Raw genomic sequence first — 18,614 nt, forward strand, 5'->3', positions numbered from 1 at the left:
AAAAGGATTTGTGGTTTTTACCAGAGTATCCACAAGTATCCATGATGATGGACATTACCGAACATGTGGCCAGCCATCCACTTTGCACATTTTTTTCAGAGGGAGGTGAACAGATGCAAATTTGTGCAGGAAATTGTGAAGAGAATTAAGTGTCAATGCGAATGTGCAAAGATATGCAGCAATTATGTGTAGACTAGCCCTAAGTGTGGAACTGAGGTAACCATGGTGGGAAGTAAGAAATCTTTCTCATGATCCATTTCTGAGGTAAACAGATGCCTCTGAAGACTCAGGTGGGTCTCCTGGTTAGTTGTCATTTGTCACATTATGCTACTGAAGAAAAAAGAAATCTACCCAGTGATGAAACCCTGAAAAGCATTCTTTTAATCGCTGTCTTGTCTTTTAAATTCTTGTTTACAAACAAACAAAGTTAACCAACTCTAGGTCTTTTTGATAAGAGCTGGTTAAAAATGGAACTAGATCAGGTGCGCAGGGATGAGAGAAACCAGTCTCCAGATAGCCGAGAGAAGTGGCACAATCTCATGTGAGGTTACCCTCCTCCCTCCCTTCTCCCCCACCATGCCCACTTTTAGTCTTCCACACATTTCAAAATGAACCCTTTGTCTGAGCACCGAGAGTGCCCCCAAGGTTTACCCAGAACATCTAACCTGTTTGGGAATGTTAATCTGGTTACACACAGCTAATGGGACTCAAGGTGGTCACTCGGTGTAGATTAAAACTTGAGAACAATCAGCCCTCCTGTTCCAAGGACAGCACACAAAGAGCCATTATGGGATCAGGACAACAATCTCTGTTGATTACCATTGGGCTGACATGCTGAAAGCCCCGCTCTGCATGCCAGCACAAAAAGCTTTGTTGCTTGTAGATTGTTTGTTTATGTAAATGGCAATGGTGCATTTTATTATGCAACGGTAAGACTCCCTGTCACAAGAAAGCTGCTGATTGGACTGGCTTCCTGAAATGGGGACGCTGGCAAAGCGGAGACAAATCCTGACATTGTTAACTCTCTTCTCTGTTTTGGCTACACAAACCTCAGGAGACGGAGAGGTCATTGACTGATACAGCTATAGTGACCTTTCTATAGATTAGTATATATAATTATATACATTTTTAAAAAAGGCAGTTGTAGACAGACTGTTGGCTTTACTTCTGTGGGGCTTACAGGATATCAAGTCATCACTGGATACATCTCTGCAAGGAGCCAGCTGGACAAAAGTCATCATGACAGAAGATGTCCAGGTTCCAACCAGCGTGCCTGAATATAACGGGAACGTGTCCTCAGAGAAACCTCCGCTCCAAGTTATTGATATTATTGATCAGATAGCAAATTCCGTTGAGATATTTCCTTATGACTCTGCCAAGCCTGAGCCTGATTTGTTACTTACACAAGGCAACCAAGAAGGAACCGGTCACTTAGTGGAAAATTCAGTCTATGAAGAGTGTGACATCTCCACTTATGAAGAGTCTGTAGGGCTGAAGGAACATGAAGGTAAAAATGCTGAAGTATAATTTTTCCTCCACATTATCATAGGAATAAAATCAGATTTTTTTAAAAGTTAAAAAATTAAATAACTGCTTTTTTTCTTTTCTTTCCACTTGTAATATTATGAAGTCATTTTGTGTGAATGAATAAGATTGGTTAATATTTGCTGACAAGAAAAGAATATTTTTCAGCTATCAAAATGGATTTTAAAAATTAACAAGTTAAATATAACTTTAATCTTAAACACGGTTTAGCCACAGTTACATACATACTTTTAATTCTGATTAATTTTGAATGGAAAAGACCGAAACATGTGCTAAATTCTCTTGCTGAAATCAAGATGATTTCAGATGCTTAATTTGGGCTAGATTGTGCCCAGGGCTTGGAAGTTTTATTAATTTTAATTGAATTTTCTTCTAAGTGTTTAGTATGCTGACAAAAATGCATTGACCATCAGTCTAAGGAGTGTTGTAGCATGTATTTCTACCATAAGTGGCTCAAGATGAAAATCTAACTTAAAGGATGACTTCAGGCATGGAAGTTTAACTTCCATTATCTGGCTGGAAAGATTAGTAATTGCAACTGTGTAATCACTAACCATTTTTTAGGAGTTGGCACTTTTATACTATCTTGTTATCTTCTGAAGGAAAGCCAGAGGGAGACAAGGAGGATAATACTGACTGCTTTTCCCAGAGAAGAAGAGACTGGGAAGAAGAATTTGGAGAAGGTAAGAAGTATAGCTGGGTATTTGTTTGGTTGGTTTTAGGTTTATGTTTTTTTTTTCATAATTAGACATAAAACGTATGCATTTTGCAAACTGTATATGCAGTCTTTCTAGTGCTAATTTCTGTCCGGTCAAACACGTACTTAAATCTCTCACATTGAAGTTGATTGAAATTATACTCAGCCTATCACTAGGAGTTTGACTAATAGGATTTTGCCCTATAGAAACAGAACAGTTACTTGGACATAGAACTAAAATTGAGAGTTATTCTCCCCAAGATGGTGAGTGTCTTTATAGGGGTAATTAAATCCTCCATGGCTGATTCATGGATGATGGTAAGAGTGACACTTTCCACAACTAAGGTTGTTCACCTCTTTCCCCCCCATTGGGCTATTCCATTTATCTATTTATCTAATCAGTATATTTCCTTGCTTGTTTCGCTTACCCTAATTTCTAAAAATAATAATGGTACAGAAGGAATAATGCTTTCATTAGGTCTGAGTGAAATAGTGCAAAAGTTGCAAGCAACCATTTCAGACACTTTTCTTTGGGACAGATACACAAAGAACAAATAACCCCTACTCCTTCAAATAAAATCAGTGTTTCAAACACTGGGGTTGTGATAGAGTTTGTGTGGATGACATTTTCAGGTGTCTAAATAAGCTCTCCAGACACTGTTAGACTGCAACTCCCAGCAGCCCTAGCCGACATAGCTACTGACGAGGAATGCTGGGAGTTGTAATCCAGCAATATTTGGAGTGACAGACCCTATTAATCTCCTGTTGTCCCACTTTTTCAGTTGTTTTTAAAATGTCCCAGTTTCTCTCTCCTCCCCCCACTTTTTCCAATTGTCCTTGGCTTGTTTCAGTTGCTGCAAACTGAGTTCAAAGTACAAAGCTAATTTGCATTCAACTCAGAAAAGGGAGAGAAGAGGGGACAAAATCTTACCTTCCATGGGGACTCAGGCGAAAGAAGACTGCTACAGCCCCTCCTAGCTTGCATTCTTTCTCATTAAAAACTCTTGCTATCTTGACCACATTCTGATGTTGCTTGGCCACACGTCCCAGTTTTCATCTGTGAAATGTTGGAGGATGTTGAGTAGCCAGTGTGGGGTAGTGATATGAGCCTTGGACTATGACTCTAGAGAACAGGGTTTGAATCTCTACTTGGCCATGAAACCCACTGGGTGACCCTGGGCAAGTCACACACACTCAGCCTCAGAGGATGGCAATGGTAAACTCCCTCTGAAAAAACATGCTAAGAAAACCCTGTGAAAGGTTCACCCTAGGGTCACCATAAATGACTTGAAGGCACACAAGAACAACAAAAACATTTGGACAGTAAAAAGGGAAAAATTACAGGATATTCATTTTATATCTATCTGAGAGGCAGAAAGATAGTCATGGCGAAATCTAATCATTTATCAGTAGCTGCCTTAGGTATCAGCACTTTTGAGAAGTCAGGAAATGAAAAATGGGACTTTCCCCATTACTCCATATCTGCATCCATGCTGTGCTATACAACTGTACAATAAAACCTGTTAAGTAATATTTGACATCCCTCCCACCCCTGCCCTCCCCCCAAGCACAGGCATTTTATCTCAAAATTGCAGACCAGTTTTTATTGCCTGTCCAATTTAACCTAATTAATACTAAAGATACCACAGGCAAAAAGTTGAATGGGGCATTTTGTTTTAACATTCAAGCACCGATTAAGCCAGGGAGGAGCCGAGTATGACAGGGGTGTGTGACATCCATTTAAAAGTTGTAGTGTAATATTTTTGGGTAATGCGAAACGAACATGTGCAGTGTCATCCTTGGAAAATGTTGCTGTGGTTATTGTCATGGTAATAAAAATTCATTGCAGAAAGTTTCTATACCCGGTTTCATTTTTTTAAAAAGAAAACTTTGGTGTGTTACAGCCATTAGCTGCAGCGAGAAGCCCCAGCGGCCAGACCATGAGGCTTCTGGCCGCAGCGAAAAAGGAGCACCGAAATGGCACTCCTTTTTGGCCCTCGGAAGTGGCATCGTGAAGCACGAGGCGCGCACTCGCGGCCTCACTTCCGGTGCGCCACATCTGGACGCTGTGCATCCAAGACGTAAAAATGGCAGCACCCATGTGGATGAGCGCTGCCATTTAGGACGCGCTCCGCGCATTTTGGGAACAGGGCCAGTTAGGAAGGGGCAACCCTTCTTAACCCTAGGACGCCCCTTCCTAACCCTAGGACGCGCGGACTGTAACCCGCCTTTATTGAATATAAAAACTCTAATACAATGCAATTTACAAATGCATATTTGCCTAACATATATGTAACCCATCCATTTTCAAACTCATTAACACTAGTTGCCTTTCTCCCCCTCCTCATTGGAGGAGTAAAACGGAGCAGAATTACCCTAGTGAAAGCTCAGTGGGGATTACTAAATAGACTTCAAAAATATATAAACCAACTGAAATTTGAATTAATTTAGCAAATTTTACACTGCACCCATAGGACACCTTGCAAACAATAACTATTGTTTAGAAAAACCAGAGACACAAAAATCAATAGATTGACAAAACAAAACAAAACACAACAACAACAACAACAACCAGGAAATCAGATGAGATTCTCGACTACAGAAATTCCTGCAGTCAGATTTCAAATTGTCCCTGAAGGAAGAGCAATTTTTATACACACACACACACACACACACACACACAACCTCTGAAGTGAGCCAGTGTGATGTAGTGCTTTGAGCGGTAGACTGACTCTGGAGAGGAGGATTTTAATTCCCACTTAACCATGAAAACCCTCTGATTGACCCTGGACAAGTCACACTTTCCCAGCCTCAAAGGATGGCAATTTCAAAGCTCCTCTGAAGAAATTTATCAAGAAAACCACATAAGTTCATTTTGGGTCGCCATTAAGTCGGAAGCGATTTGAAGGCAAACAACACACACAAAACCTCTGAAACAGTTCAGACCCATTAAGCTGATTAGATGGTAAAACCTAGCTTGTAGCACAGCTTCTGAGCTGACTTACTATGGAGCAGCAAGCATCAGAAGCAATATATCTCACAAATATTTAACAGAGCTTTCAGCAACATTAAGTTATAACAGTACTCAGTTATACAAAACAGTGTAATTTACCAGTCCCCAAGAATTCTGGATTCATGCTATCAGTCAATACAAGGAATCAATGCCAGGAGTAACTCCTTTTTGCTACTCATTTACCTTTATCTAGAGCAGGGACGGGCAAAATGTGGGTCACAGATTGCCATATTTGTGACCCCGGTGAAAAATATTTTCCTTGCCCCCAGATGAACTCTAGGTGGTGTTTGCAAGCCCATTGCCACCCCAGGGCTAAAAAAACATTTTTGCAATTTTTTAAAAAAAAATGCCCACCAAATGGTCCAAAATCTCCACTAGGGGATGTGGGTTGCATTCCCACCATATTTTACAGGCTCCTGGATGAGTTTAGACCCAAAGGAGGACTTTTTTTGAAACTCTGAAACCCAAAACATGGTGAAAATGTCCATTCCTCCTTGAGGTGTTCAGGGACCAATTTTTCCTCTCAACAGGAAGTACGGCCTTCAAGCACTTCTAGGGGCCTAATCCTAGCATTCCATAGTTGCTCACCCCGATCTACAAGATATTGCATCCTGCATAACACTTGCCTATCAAAAGGATTGATCAGATACTGTACACTGAATTAACTGTCACTTGTCCTCTTAAGTACAGCCCAGGATCCAGATCCCCCTACCTTTTCTTCTTTTAGACTAAGGGGGAAAGCTGCTGCAGGCTTGTGTTAAGAGCCCTGTGAGGCATCTCTATATAGTCCAGTTTAAAAGTCCTGTTACAAAACCAACCAACAGCATGGAGTTTAAATAAGAAGTTTAAGTTCAACAGATAACACAAAGTTTAGCAATGCTGCAGCATTAAGTCTGTCTGTTCTCTTAGTCTTACATAAATGGCAGGAAAGGCATAGCTTGCGGACCACTGAAATGGGAGCAAACCATGAAAGAGCATTTTAAACAATCAGAAAATGCTTGCTTGCAAGTGTTTTTCATACTTTGCTGCCAGTGTGGAGTAGCAAAATGGGGAGAGGCCTTTAAAATAAGCATTACTTGCTTGTTTTAAGAGAAAGTCTGTGTTGCTAGTGTATGTCAAAGAAGAAATTTGCCAATTAATTTTGTGATGTGGTTGGCAGGGCATGAGGTGGGGTGGGATGGGAGTGACATTGGCCGTTGTTGTTGTTGTTGTTGTTGTTGTTGTTGTTGTTGTTATTCTGTCCAAGTTGCTGACCAGTAGAGGCTGATAGTGATTGAAAGTATTTGAGGAGGTCCACCCTACATAGGATTCTTAGGTGTTGTCTACACAGATGCAAACAACAAAACAAAACCAACTTCACCTTGCATTTTCCTGGTCCACAGTGATCTCATTAGTAGACTCAAGTTGTACTGACTGCCACACATTTCCTGTGCCCAAATTCAAATTGGTACAAAAATGATGCAGTTTTTTTTTCTTCTCAGCATGCCAAAATCTATCAACCAATAGCCTTATTGTTTCTTTATCAATCTTGCCAGCTTGCATGCTAATTGGTTGCCTCCTCCAGCCAATCTTCTTCCCTTCTTTGCATTCCAATGAGTAATAAAAAGGGTGGGAGGTCAAAATGCCTCCTTTCCCATGACTATCTGCTGATGTATTCTTAGATTTTTAATGTCTCCTGACACACAGAGATGCACTCACAGGCTGGAAGTTGCCAGTCTCCTTAGCTGCGATTGCTGGGACTGGAGCACTTAACTCCGGTTGCTGCCACTCACTTCCCAGCAAAGCCACACTGGTGAAGTTGTTCTAAATGGTGAGCAGATAGCCTGATTTACCCCTTCACCATTGATCTCATGGTTGCGGTCGGCTGGAGAGGAAGTAGCAGCAATCAGGGTAAAGTGCTCCATTGTTGCCATTGCAGCGAAGGAGATAAGTAGCTTTATTCCCCAAGGTGTATCAAAATTAATGGTAGATTGTGCTACTCCATTCCTCTTCCTCCCCCCACCTGAGTGAATGAACAGCCAGCTGTCCCAATTCCTGCAAATACAGAGGGAAGAGTGTAAAAAATGTTTATAAAATTCTAAATACACCACCTTTTCAGAAGTCCTGCTAGCCTTTGATTATTATGCTCTGAATATATTTTTTTTAAATGATGACATACAACAAGTTTGCCAGATCAGTCCCGCCCTCCATTTAGCCCACCCAGCTTGATTCTGACACAGGTGTAAAAAATCCTAAAAGGGATTTCACTGTGAAATTGAGCGTATGTCATGTGTTCCTAAAAAACTGGAAGTGAGGTGAGTACAATTTTTTCACCTGTGCAGACAACCCCTCAGTGGTCCAATTTTATGAGATCATTTGGCATGGGGGCACTCAGGCATCCTGTCCATGCTTGTGGGAACTCAAATCCCACAATTCAGATTGTTCTGGGGTCTATGGCAGCTACTAGAACTATAAGAACGCAAAGGTGTGTGCATTCTCATGATAAGAGATGGCAGGCCTAGTTCAGTTTTGCTTGGCTGGTGCCTAATTTTATGGTTGGTGCAGCAATTAGATATCTTCTTTGTTCTAGTGGTCTGACTGCCCATGAGTGAACAAACACCATCATTCTCATCCAACAAGGCATCAGCTTATGCAGTGAAGGGATGAGTTTCAAAGCAAGCTATTGCATATGGCTACCTTTGATTGAAGGAACATCAAGTAAGCAAAAGTGTCATGCTGCAGGTGTGGTTTTCTGTGCACAGATCCAGAAAGGTTTCTTAGTTGATCTGAAAATACAGTGGGGCATTGGTATCCATGGACTTGCCATCCATGGATTTGATCATCTGTGGACAACAAACCCTCATTTTGTCCCTGATGGCAGCATGTGTACGTGGCCACATTGCCATTAGGGACAGTCCCCATTGGCGGCTGTTCTGGGTGTGAAGTTTGCACATTTATTAGTTGAAAAGGTTTAGGAAGAGCCATGTGAAGGAACAGGTTGAGGAAAACCATTAGAAAACTTGACTGTTAATTCATGAATAAATCTTATAGCAAGTCCTACATAAAGTTATCAACTCTGCAGAAAAACAAAACAGTTATAGAAAGTTATCTCAGACATGGTGTTCTGCTTGAAAATGTCTTTTCCAGCCTCTTCAGCATAGTCACCCAGCTGTCAAAAACATGTACAGTACAGAGGGAAGTCAATGTTTGGACAGCTCGTGCATATGTATGTCAAGTACATTTGCCATTTACCTTTCTCTGCCTTTGGATTCCCTAGAGGTAGTTTGTATAATGAATTAAGCAAGAAGGACAAAACCACTATGTTTATCCTCATGGACCAGTGTTTTATTTGACGGGGGAAAGTAAACAAGGATAGTGGTTGAACACACCAAATGGGAGTGTGACAATATTTAACCAGGGCCAGGACCTTTGGTTTACCATGCATACGATCACAATGTCAAGCATCCCAGTTTTGGCAAGAGACCTTTGGAAACTTCTATGGCAGCAGCTGGATGACTTCCTAATAATTTTTTTGACCAAGATCTGATGGAGTTTATAGAGACAGATAACTTTTTCATCTGTGGATACAAACACATTTAAAAAGAAAGAGATCTCAAACATTAGATGGTTCTACAATAATAATTTTAAATCATGAAGTATGGCCCTATTAGTTTAGAGCTATATAACTGTGCGATACCATTCATGTCTAAGTCAGAAGAAATTCTCCTTAATTCAAGTGGGGTTAGTTGCCAGCTAAGTATGTAAAGCAGAAAGGTGAGTCACCTCAGGTCCTGTGGCACTCCTAGGGTTCCCATCTGGCCCTCTAGGGTTCCCCTTCACTCATGACACCATTGTTGGGTGGTTTCCCACTACACAATTATAACACTATCATGCCATTCTACCTGTCATGGCAACATACTGTGGAATCCTGGGATTTGTAGTTTGACTCTGTATGCAGAGGATGTTCGATTCCCTCAGCCCTTTTGAATTTAATTCATCCCTATTACTCATAATCGCAATATATGAAAAGTAACTCATTATCATTGCTCATTACAATGTCTAAAAAAATAACTTACTGTATTACTTATTGCTTTCCTTATTTACATTTCCAATTTCCATATGTTCTTAAAAATGTTCTTAAAAATATCCCTGACATAAAACTTGAACTATTCTTGTCAAGATGCCTCTAAACTTTTTAAAACAACCTGAAAATGGTATTCATTACTTTGTACCCATTACTCTTGAAATTTAACATAATTATGCCTTAGTAGCTGCCATCCTGCTGGTGAATTACGATGGCATAAATTGAATTTATGTCATCACAACTCACTTTTTGGTCATTGCAGAGATCTGAATTCTCTGCTGACCAAGCAACAACCCGTACCCACCCACTTTTTCTCTGTTCTGTCCCTTGAACCTGGTTATTTCCTGGCTGGTGGAAATCAGAGGGAGCATCAGAGAAGCATCTTTCTATCGTCCTATAGCTGGATGCAAAGCAGTGACATTATCCATCAAGACCCCTAGAGGTCTCTGCAGATGCCTGTCGATGTGCACCAAGCTATGGGAAGACAGCTGAACACTTGTTCACTGCTCTTCCCACTCTCTGCAGTCTATGAAATGGCTGGGTTCATGCAGCTGCAGCAGAGAAAAGGTGGATAGTGGAAGTGTTGAATTATAGTTCTGTCTTGTAGCTATATCTCCTGATCCAGGATCATAGCTAGTAGCAGAAAAGGTAATTTATTACAGATAACCTTATTATCAGTAACTCATTGCTTTCAACTCTGTATTTCCCCTCTGATGTGGTCTGCTCATCTGTGTTTATGTGGATAGATTTCCCACAAAGCACTCCAGCATGGTTGGTGTGTTGGGCTATGACTCTGAAGATCAGGGTTCATTTCCTGCTCAGACATGAAATCCACTGGGTGACCTTGGGCATGTCACATGCTCTCAGCCTCAGGGGAAGGCAACAGCAAACTTTATCTGGACAAATCTTGCTAAGAAAACCCCATGATAGGTTTGCCTTAGGGTCACTATAAGTTGAAAACATTTGAAGGCACATAACAACAACAAAGAAGCCTTAGTAGCTTTAGCTCATTAACTGAAACCACTCTGGGTGTTAATGTTCAGATTCTGCAATTGGGCATTGAATTTTTTTTCCAATTAACTTTGGGCATCATTTGAATACATCAGATTACTGTATTCTGGAGTATTCTAAGTGGCAGGGGTGGCCTAGTGTACGATTCTCTTCACTCTGATGTTCCTTAGGGTAATCATGCCAGATGTTAAGTGTTTGCTAATTCATTCTATAGAGCACAGACAGGAGATTTTATTTTATTTTATTTTATTGCTCCTGTGCTGTTATTCTGCCTAGCCAGCTTCACAGCCTCTCCAGGATGATATATGTCACAGAGGGCAGAACAAATGGATGGATGAAACGTTTTCATGGAATTGTTAAATGTTGGGTTATTCTCTCTAATCATTTATTATTTGTGCCTTTAGTTAAGTTGGTAGATATTCCATTGAATACACCAATATTAAAGTGCATCCTCTGCCTTCAGTGGACAAAATTAGAGTTTGGAAATGTTAATTTTTTTAAACTAAAAATTATTTTAAAAGCATAATTATTTTTCCAATTATCATTTTATTTCTGAATAAAATGCAAAGCAACACATTACTAACCTGTTGCTCTTAATGCTGTTTTAAAACTTTTGATTTGTAAAAATCCTTTGTATGCCCTTCCTTCTGTTTATCATACTGTGGTTGATTTATTATACGGGTATGAGTGAGAAAGTTTGCTTGCTATACTTTTTTTGAAATAATGATAGGATCATCCACTTCAGTCAGATCTCTGTTTCTTTTTTATCTGCATCTCTCCTCCATTTGGTTCACCTTGTTAGTGCACATAATTCTTCAAGGTTCAAGGTTCATAACATTATAGTATTGGATAGAATTCGCTAAGGCAGTTATGAATGTGAAAGCACCTCAGTTCTATTGCAACTTAGTGACTCTTGAGTTTGACCCTCTCAGTCCCCACTTACTGAGCAGCAAAGGTCTGTTTCTGTGTCAGTCAAGAAGCAGCTGACTGACAGTAGCACCCCTGACTGACAGTAGTCCCTATCTCAATCTCCCATTGCACCACTTGTGCAAGAGAGTGGGTGAGCACATCAGTGAATTGCTTTCCAGTCAACATGAGAACAGACCATGGTCACTTGTAGTGGCTGCTGCCCAGTGAATGGGGATTGGGAAATTTGAATGGTATCTCTGCACTCCCTAAACCACTGGTTTCCAACCTTTAGTCCTCCTTTTGTTTTGGACTTCAGCTCCAAAAAAGTCCCAGCCAACTTGGCCAACATTGTGGGAGCTGAAGCCCACATTGTCTATTATTTATTTATTTATTTATTTAGTGTTGTAGATTTGCACAGCGCTGTACATACAAACAATAAAATAGATAAGAGTAAACCTGCCCATGGCGTACAATCTAAGAAGAATTAGAGGATCAACTGTTGGGAACCACAGTGGGAAACCAATACAAAGCAGTCAGCAATATGTAACTCTCAATTGTGCATTCATAACTGACTTAGTGAATTCCAACCATCATTTCTGAGTCAATTGAGTTTGGAATTATTTGCAGTATAGTCACTAGTGGGATTTTTTTAGTTCTACAGGTGTTGTTGAACTGTGATAATGTGGCCCCTCTTCATGAAGCTGATGTTTTCCTTATATGTTGGTCTACAGTTGCCATCACCCTTAACTACAGGCATCAAAATTATGCAGCTCTCAAGATGTTACTGGACCACAGTCCCAGACAATAGGTTTGATCTCTATCCAGCATAGGCATTGGCAAGGAATGCTAGGAATTGTAGTCCAATAACATTTGGAAGACCATGCCACATGATTCCCGTTTTTCCCAACCAGCATGGCCAAATGAGGTTATGAAAGTTGTAGTCCCATGCATGGATGTCAACAGCATGGTGAAGGCTGTAATAGGCGTATTATCTGTTACACACACCCACACCCACACCCACCCACATACACACACACCAATAAAAAAACAAAAAATCTCTGACCATCACTGTTTTTTGTTTTCAAAGCAGTGCAGAGCAAGTTCCCACAGATGAAATTATTACAGCAAACAACAAGTAAAATAGAAGCTAATATAATGTATTCAACCAGAAGTGAAAAGCTTGTGGCCCTCCAGATATTTCTGGACTGTAAGTTGCAGCCAAGAGAACCAATTGTGAGGAATGATGGGAGCTGCAGTTCAAACAACAGAGGGCTTGTCCTTAGACAAGAAGAAATTTTCAAATGGTGTTAGAAGCTCATCTCTTTCCATTTGTGAAACAGTGATGATATAATACACAAAACCAAACCCTCATGGAAGTGGTTGTGGGGGCATCACTCATTCAAGAGTCATGGTCAGTTTCAATATTGTGAGACAGGCAAGGGAAGCTGAAGGGGGAAGAGTTGTTTTCATTTCTCAGTCCTGTCTGAGTTAATCCTTTAGTCAACATACAAATGGAACAGGAACATTAGACAAAACATCTCTGTTCTGTAGGAACCATACTACTGCTATTGCTTCTATTATTATTATTATTATTATTATTATTATTATTATTATTATTATTAAGCTTTATTTATATAGCACTGTAAATTTACACAGTGCTGTACATACAATCAATTAAAATAGATAAAATAAACCTGCCTATGGCATACATTCTACAAAAATAATTTAATATAATACAAGTTAGTGCATGTTAACATTTAGTAAAATAAAACAGTCAACAAATTAAAATAACATTAGATCCCTAGTGCTGCTGCTGTTGTTATTGTTGTCACACCGGAAATCTTATAGTCACATTGTCATCTTTCCTGTTGTTGTCACCATCATGGAAGTCTTGCAGGACATTCCAGTCAGGTGGCCAGACAATAACTTTATTGTCCTTTGGCAACAAGAACAGAAAAGACACTGGAAATATCGGAATAAACCCAGACACAACAAGTGTAGTCTCCCCACTGCTCCCAGATACACTATTCCACTGCCCATACAATTATTATTATTATTATTATTATTATTATTATTATTATTATTATTATTTGTACTGATGTAGTGCTTTAGAGTTGAAGTTTTAAATTTGATGTCCATAGGCTCCAATTTGTTCACAGGTTTTTAACCCGGCAACTGTGAAGCTCTCTTGACCCTCCCATTTTTCTAATTCTTAAAACGGTTCTGTTTAATCACAAGACAAAGCAAGCTTGTCCATCTTCATAGACAAGCCATGTGCACCATCTTCATTTCCTTTCCTCAACATACCCCTGGACACCAGCAGTATTCTCAGGGAATAAAGATTGCTTGCAGGTGCAGGACAATAATTTAACTTGTCAGCATATCAGGCTGCCAAAAAACAAAACAAAACAAAACAAAACTTCCCAGTGTAGGAAAGTGGAGGCAAGGAGGAAAACTGTCCCTGCTCTTGATTGTCTGGTAAACTTAGAAATGTTGTTGGGGGACAGTACTCTGTCCCCCAATGTGGAGGAAGTTAGAGAAAGTTTCAGGGCAACTGAGAGCTGTGAGGTGTTTGTGCGAAAGTAAAGAGGACTAGGAGGAACCTTGTAAGGGCTGGGGAGGACTAGGGTGGAGAACAAGGGAGGATTGGATGTCTACCTGTGTCACTGGTAAGTGGGAATTGTGACAGCATGACTGGAGTCACGTGGTGTGTAGCATGTGTGCATTGCTTGCAATATGGGATATGATTTTTGTGTGATCTTCCTATTAAATTGGAAAATAAATTAGGTGGAATACATTCAGTTTAGAGATGCTTTGGAAAAAAAATCAGTTGACTGGCTTTTCTGTGTATTCCTACAGCTACATTGTAGCTGCACTGTAGGAATAGAAAATACATATTGAGCATTCTATTGTACTCTGGTTCTTGGGCATGTAACTTGTATTTTAGCCTCATCATTTTGTATTTCTGACAACAAAAATCTATTCATCATAGGTATTTTGTGGTTGACCATAAGGGTATCCCTTATGGTAACCCTTTTGTGGCAATGTCCCTGGCACTTTATTACAAGATGCACAAATGGACCAAAAGGTTGGGTGTCCTACTTGAAAGCTTCACACACATTATCTCAGTGCCCCTCATTCCCAAACAGCAGCTGTGGGGTGGGGCAAATCATTTTGTATCTTGGAGTTGTTGGTTTTATAGGGACCTATTTTGACAGATATGCACTTTAATTCAGTTGTAAAGCACAACATTAAAGCTCTCACCCATTTCAATCCCATGCTTTACAGCTGCTTCTGTATTCCTAATATGTTGCAGCAAAACAAAGAAACAAAAAACAAACAAACCAATAGCCAGTTGGTTATTCACATTTTAATCTCACTTAAATTAATGTGCCATCATCATGATTAGAGGAATAAAGTAGCTTTTGCTTCTACTGCCCTAATGCAAAATACATTTATGTGATAATAAGCTCCATTTCATTACACAAAGGAACACTTACATTTTTAAATAAAAAAAGAGCCCTTGTACATGTGCGTCTGGCTACTCTTTCACTAAAAATGTTTCAAAAATTAAAAGAGAGGATGTTGTAGTGACCAGTGTCAAGTTTGATGCAATCAGCATGCCTATGCTAGCCTGGGTGCTGATGCCAGGCTGGCTTGGCACTGCTCTGAGAGCTGCCATTCTCTGGCTGAAATCCTGACTGGCATAATGTAGTAGTTCATCATGCAGAACTATGCTACACTGAGCCATTTACTGCCGCCAGAGCTACCATTTTGCCTCTGAAGTCCCCCTTCCACCACATGGCCATTTGTGTTGGGAGGAGAGCACAGGGGACCCTGCAGATCTATCTGGTTCTGCCACTGCAGCCAGACACAAAATGATAACCTCAACCACTGAGACCTTGAAAGGACCTTGGCAGACCTCTACAGATGATGTAATCACTTTACAGCTAGCTACAGAGACATAGTCAGATGATTTGAAATTCTTCACTCTCCTCTAGGCATGAATGGCTTTGGTGGGGGAGAATTCAGTAGTCATTGCAGCCACTGCAGAGGGAGGATACCAATGTATCTGTAGTGGCCAAAAATTGACATAAGCAGGTATGGAGTTATCTGATGCACATGTATGTCACTAACACACCTCTGTGTGGCCAGCTGCCGAAGCACAGGTCATAGTGCCTCTTAGATTCAATCCTAGCTGACCGTTGAGAGGGAGTGCCTGAAAGAGTGGCTTGTCTAAAAGCAGCTAGAGAATTTATGTCTGAGTCAGTGTTTGAACCATAAATTTTGAGGTTCATGGCTCAGGCTGCCTTCCTGAATTTCCCTATTTGGGAGTAAGTGTCATGGAATCCTGACACATTTAGACTTAACCACCAGTCTCTTAGACCTGAATCCAATTATTAGACCCATTGAAACAAGGGGAACTTGGTAAGTCAACACTTCTCATATTCTCATTGATTCAACAGGTCAACTCAACTGGAGCTAACAGATGTTTTTAGTTTCTAGTCATCACACTTGCACTAGCTCTGCTCTTTGTTATTTGTTACAGAGCTCTGTGAGGAAAGCCATCCTGCAAGCACCAAAGAACAGGAGATAACTGAGGAGGAAGAATGGGATGCCCAACCTCCTCAGGGTGAAAAGGAAAAGGCTGAGGAGGAAAAGGAAGAAAAAGGAGAAGGGCAGCTGAGCAAGCCCAAGGAGAAACTTAAAGAGGAAGAACAGCCAGAAGCCAATGAGAATGTAATAGGGAAGGATACAGATGGCACAGAAGAAGGAGTATTGAAGGAAAATAATGAGGATTCTCATAAAAAAGGGCAGGAAAACAACAGCAAAGAATTCCTCTCCATCCGCCCCAGCTGTAATTCTCAGACTGAGAAACCTGATGACCTGCCAGGCACGCTGAGAAAAAATGATATCTCCAGGCACAGCTATTCTCGGTACAATACAATATCTTATCGGAAGATCCGGAAAGGAAACACTAAACAGAGAATTGATGAATTTGAGTCCATGATGCATTCATAAACTGAGGCCAAGAATTTGATCAGCATGCTGCAATTTCTGTCTCCCCATTCTCACCTCGACAGCAGATATTTCTCAACCTGTAATACCAAGCTTTCAAAATGGGTGGGTGGGTTGGCTTTGATTCAGTTAAAAATGATGAAGGATATTTTCCCAAGGAGCCCATATTACCGGGGAGTAAGCCCCATTGATCATGTGGAGATTTACATCCAAGAAAGCATGCATAGGGTTGGGCTGCAATCTTATGCACTCTTATTTGAAATAAGGTCCCCTTATTGCAATGGGACTTTCTTCTGAGTATGTACACTTGGGTTGTAACTCCAAGTGAAGCCAATAAAATGAATTAATTATAGTTGCCTTCAGTCCTATAGCTGTCAGTGGGATGTAGTACAAAATAATTTTACCTGGCTTGAGGGCGATATAAGTAATTTAACTATATGCTTCAAAAATGCAAACATTTATGCTTCATTCTGAAATAACAAATACCTGTAGGCTCTAAATCAGCAATATGTTAAATTTAGCATCAGTTGATTTCAAAGATGGTTTTTGTTACTGTCCATTTTGGGTACCACAGTTGAGGAAAAAGACAGTCTTAGACTAACTGGCAATCTTTTAAAAGCATACAGAATAATCAAAACTATTGCCCATTCGGGAGATTTCTTGACAAACAGACTAGACTTTAGGATTCAGTTACAACATACAGTGATAATTTTGCAATTTCTATATTCTATGTTTTAACGGGTTTCATAACTATGAAATACATCATCCTGGGCACAACCTATCAGTTTTTCTTCAGCGCCAGTCCAGATGTATAACAACTGCATTCATTTCACTAGCTAGCATAATACTTCGTCTGGCTTATTGGTACTGACCAATTAACACCTTTAAGTGGCAGTCTGTTTATGCCTGGGAATTAATCTTACTTTAACACTGGTGAGGAGGTGACAGACTTCATTTTACCTGAGGGCAGCAGGCAAATTTAAGCCATGCAGGACTGTTTGAATAGAACACACTACTCTGTTCTTGAACAGACAAGAAGCAGGCAGTTTCTGAAATACCAAGTTTATACACCGCTAATAAAATGAGCCTTACATTTGCTTTTAGACTGTTTTTCATTGAAAAAAATAAATTGTAATCCAGATTGATTCATTTTGCCAACAAAGTTATAAATCCACTACTTTTGCAAAACTCTTTTTCATTTAATTGGGTAGATCCGGTTTCTGCATTTATGTCAGCATGTTGGCACAGTGTATAGTATTTGTTGTCTACGTACTCTAGCTTTTACCATTCTACAGTTACTAAAATGAGAATTGGGAAATGCAGGATTACATATTACACAGTGGTAAACTTTTGATATTCCAACCAATCTATTTTTTTTTATAATGGTTTTAAACCGCTACCTGTGAGAACAGGTTCTCCTCTTTCTGCCCATTCCCATGATTCAGTGAATAAAGACAGCCCACCCCCAAAAAACGGTGAAAAAGGCTACTGCAGATTATTTCCAGAGGGGAAAAACATGGAGAAACTGCTCAATTGCATAATTGAGAAGGAGAACAGTAACTTCCTGAAGCAAGAATAAGCAGGGGAAAACTAATAGTATAGGTAGAAGTAAGAAGGTCCTCTTACTTTAACATATGCTATTAATTTTCCCATGATTAATTTAAGTTCATTTTTAATTTTTAAAAATGCATGCCTTTTGTGTATAAAATAGAGGGTATAGGACAGGTATTTTAAAACTTTGGTACTCCAAGTGTTTGGACAATGGTCTGAGAGTCTGTGAGCTGAAGTCTCACCTGATAAAATGAATGGCTCTTTTGAATTTTGGGATCACATTGAGAAGCATCTCAGCTACGGTATCAGCATGTACTTTAAAGGCTATTATGTATGTGTTGTGTGCCTTCAACTTACTTTTGAATTTTATGGCGACCCTATGGCAAACTTCTCATGGGGTTTCTTATGATGATGTAATAGCCATATCTCTGTTTTAAAATTGACAGCAAATAGAATTGTGATGGTTAATTTCTAGTTCCTACCAGAACATAAAAGTAAAGATCTCACCAGCAATAAAGTATTGTTTTGGGGGATAACAATGGCATAACAATTCTCCTTTTGCAAATAATACAATAACTTGTATCATTGTTACTATTTTTGTTTGTTTGGTTGGCAATGAGTTGCATGCATTTCCAACCTCATATTTTAAAGTTTTTTTTTTTAAAAAAAAAGAAACAAAAGGAAACAAATAATTTAATGTAACAAAGAACAGAAATCCCTGCAACACTAACAATAATGATGTACTTGTGGGTGATTTGCAATGTACTTTCTAAAAAGTGACTTTTCAAGCTTTGTTTTCCACATTC

At 39.8% G+C, this 18,614-nt stretch overlaps 1 protein-coding gene across 1 annotated transcript; it reads left to right on the top strand.

Moving 5' to 3' along the window:
- Positions 1-1,038: 1,038 nt before the first annotated feature.
- ERMN (ermin) lies at positions 1,039-17,360 on the top strand. The gene is made up of 3 exons (XM_042441660.1): positions 1,039-1,507; positions 2,148-2,228; positions 15,788-17,360. Exons 1-3 carry the CDS (start codon positions 1,240-1,242, stop codon positions 16,258-16,260), a joined length of 822 nt encoding a protein of 273 aa, XP_042297594.1. The 5' UTR covers positions 1,039-1,239; the 3' UTR covers positions 16,261-17,360.
- Positions 17,361-18,614: the final 1,254 nt, after the last annotated feature.

Source organism: Sceloporus undulatus, chromosome 1 (assembly GCF_019175285.1).
Source record: "Sceloporus undulatus isolate JIND9_A2432 ecotype Alabama chromosome 1, SceUnd_v1.1, whole genome shotgun sequence".
In the NCBI taxonomy this organism is placed as follows: Eukaryota; Metazoa; Chordata; class Lepidosauria; order Squamata; family Phrynosomatidae; genus Sceloporus; species Sceloporus undulatus.